Source organism: Parus major, chromosome 22 (assembly GCF_001522545.3).
Source record: "Parus major isolate Abel chromosome 22, Parus_major1.1, whole genome shotgun sequence".
Classification (NCBI taxonomy): domain Eukaryota; kingdom Metazoa; phylum Chordata; class Aves; order Passeriformes; family Paridae; genus Parus; species Parus major.
This window is the reverse complement of record NC_031790.1, coordinates 1,971,587-1,973,022: the sequence shown is the minus strand read 5'-3', so window position 1 is coordinate 1,973,022 and position 1,436 is coordinate 1,971,587. Positions and strand designations below refer to the sequence as shown.

At 68.3% G+C, this 1,436-nt stretch overlaps 1 protein-coding gene across 1 annotated transcript in view; it reads right to left on the bottom strand.

The window, feature by feature from the left end:
• The window catches only part of NEFL (neurofilament light), a 4,866-nt gene extending 3,592 nt beyond the window's left edge, over window positions 1-1,274 (bottom strand). The window contains exon 1 of the mRNA XM_033519445.1: window positions 190-1,274. Coding sequence (XP_033375336.1) covers window positions 190-1,239 — 1,050 coding nt within the window. The 5' untranslated portion in view covers window positions 1,240-1,274. The remainder of the gene's footprint in view (window positions 1-189) is intronic.
• Between the last annotated feature and the right edge of the window lie 162 nt (window positions 1,275-1,436).

Here is a 1,436-nt window from a genome sequence, read left to right as displayed (position 1 = left end):
CAGAACCCTCCAAACCCCATCATCCCCTCACCTCCAGAACCCTCCAAACCCCATCATCCCCTCACCTGCAGAGCGCTTCAAACCCCATCATCCCCGCATTTTCAGAGCCCTTAAAACCCCAACTTCTCCTGCCCTTCACATCCCATCACCCCCTCCCCTGAGGGACCCCTCCAGCCCCCACCCCCCCACCTGCAGCGCGGAGATATCCGCGCTCTGCTTCTCTTCCAGCTCCTGCAGCTGCTTCTCCAGCGCCTCGTTCATGCCGCGGGTGGCCTCGATCTCCAGCGTCTTGGCCTTGAGCAAGCGGCGGCTCTCGGACACCTCATCCTTGGCGGCGCGCACGGCGTCCGTGTTCTTGGCCGCGCTCTCGCTGAGGACGGTGAAGCGGCTGCGGAACCACTCCTCGGCGTTCTGCATGTTGCGCGCCGCCAGCTTCTCGTACTGAGCGCGGATGTCTCGCAGCGCTGCCGACAGGTCGGGCTTGGCCGACACGTCCATCTCCACGGACAGGTGAGCGTACTGAATCTGCGCCTGCAGCTCGGCCAGCTCCTCCTCGTGCACCTTCTTGAGGAAGGCCAGCTCGTCCAGCAGGCTGTCCACGCGTTTCTCCAGCTCCGCCCGCGCCAGCGCCGCCTCGTCCGCGCCCTTGCGCACCTCAAGCAGCCGCGCCTCGGCGTCCTCGCGGCTCAGCACCTCCTCCTCGTAGCGCGCCTGGAGCCCCCGCAGCGTCTCCTCCAGGCTCTCCCGCTCGCCCTGCAGCGCCTGCTTCTCGCTCGTCGCCTCCTCCGCGGCCAAGCGCAGCTCGCGGATCTCCTGCTCGTACAGCGCGCGGAAGCGGGAGGGCTCGGCGTGTTTCTGCCGCAGCACCAGCAGCTCGGCCTCCAGCACCTTGTTCTGCTGCTCCAGCTCGTGGACGCGCTCGATGAAGCAGGCGAAGCGGTCGTTGAGGTCCTGCAGCTGCGCTCGCTCCTGGCTGCGGATGGACTTGAGGTCGTTGCTGATGGCGGCCACCTGGCTCAGGTCCAGGCTGTCCACCGAGTGTAGCAGCGAGCCCGAGGCGCTGGAGGTAGCGTAGCTGCGGCGCACGGACACGGAGGACACAGGCGCGGACAGGGTGGAGTACGCGGAGCGCGCCGAGCTGAAGCCGCCGCCGCTGCGCACCGACACATGGATGCGCGGGCTGTCCGCGTAGCGCCGCTTGTAGGACGGGAAGAACGGGTCGTAGCCGTACGAGCTCATGGCTGCAGGGGCTCCACCGGCTGCTCTGCGGCAGGCGCCGCCCGCACCCCGATATTTATGGGCGGGGAGGGCAGGCGGAGCGGCCTCCGGGCGGGGACGGGGCGGGGCACAGCGACATCGCCGCGGAGAGGTGATGCCGGGAGTGGTCCATTGCCTCGCTGCTGTAATGCCCTGAGCAGCACGGGCCGGAGCTCGCC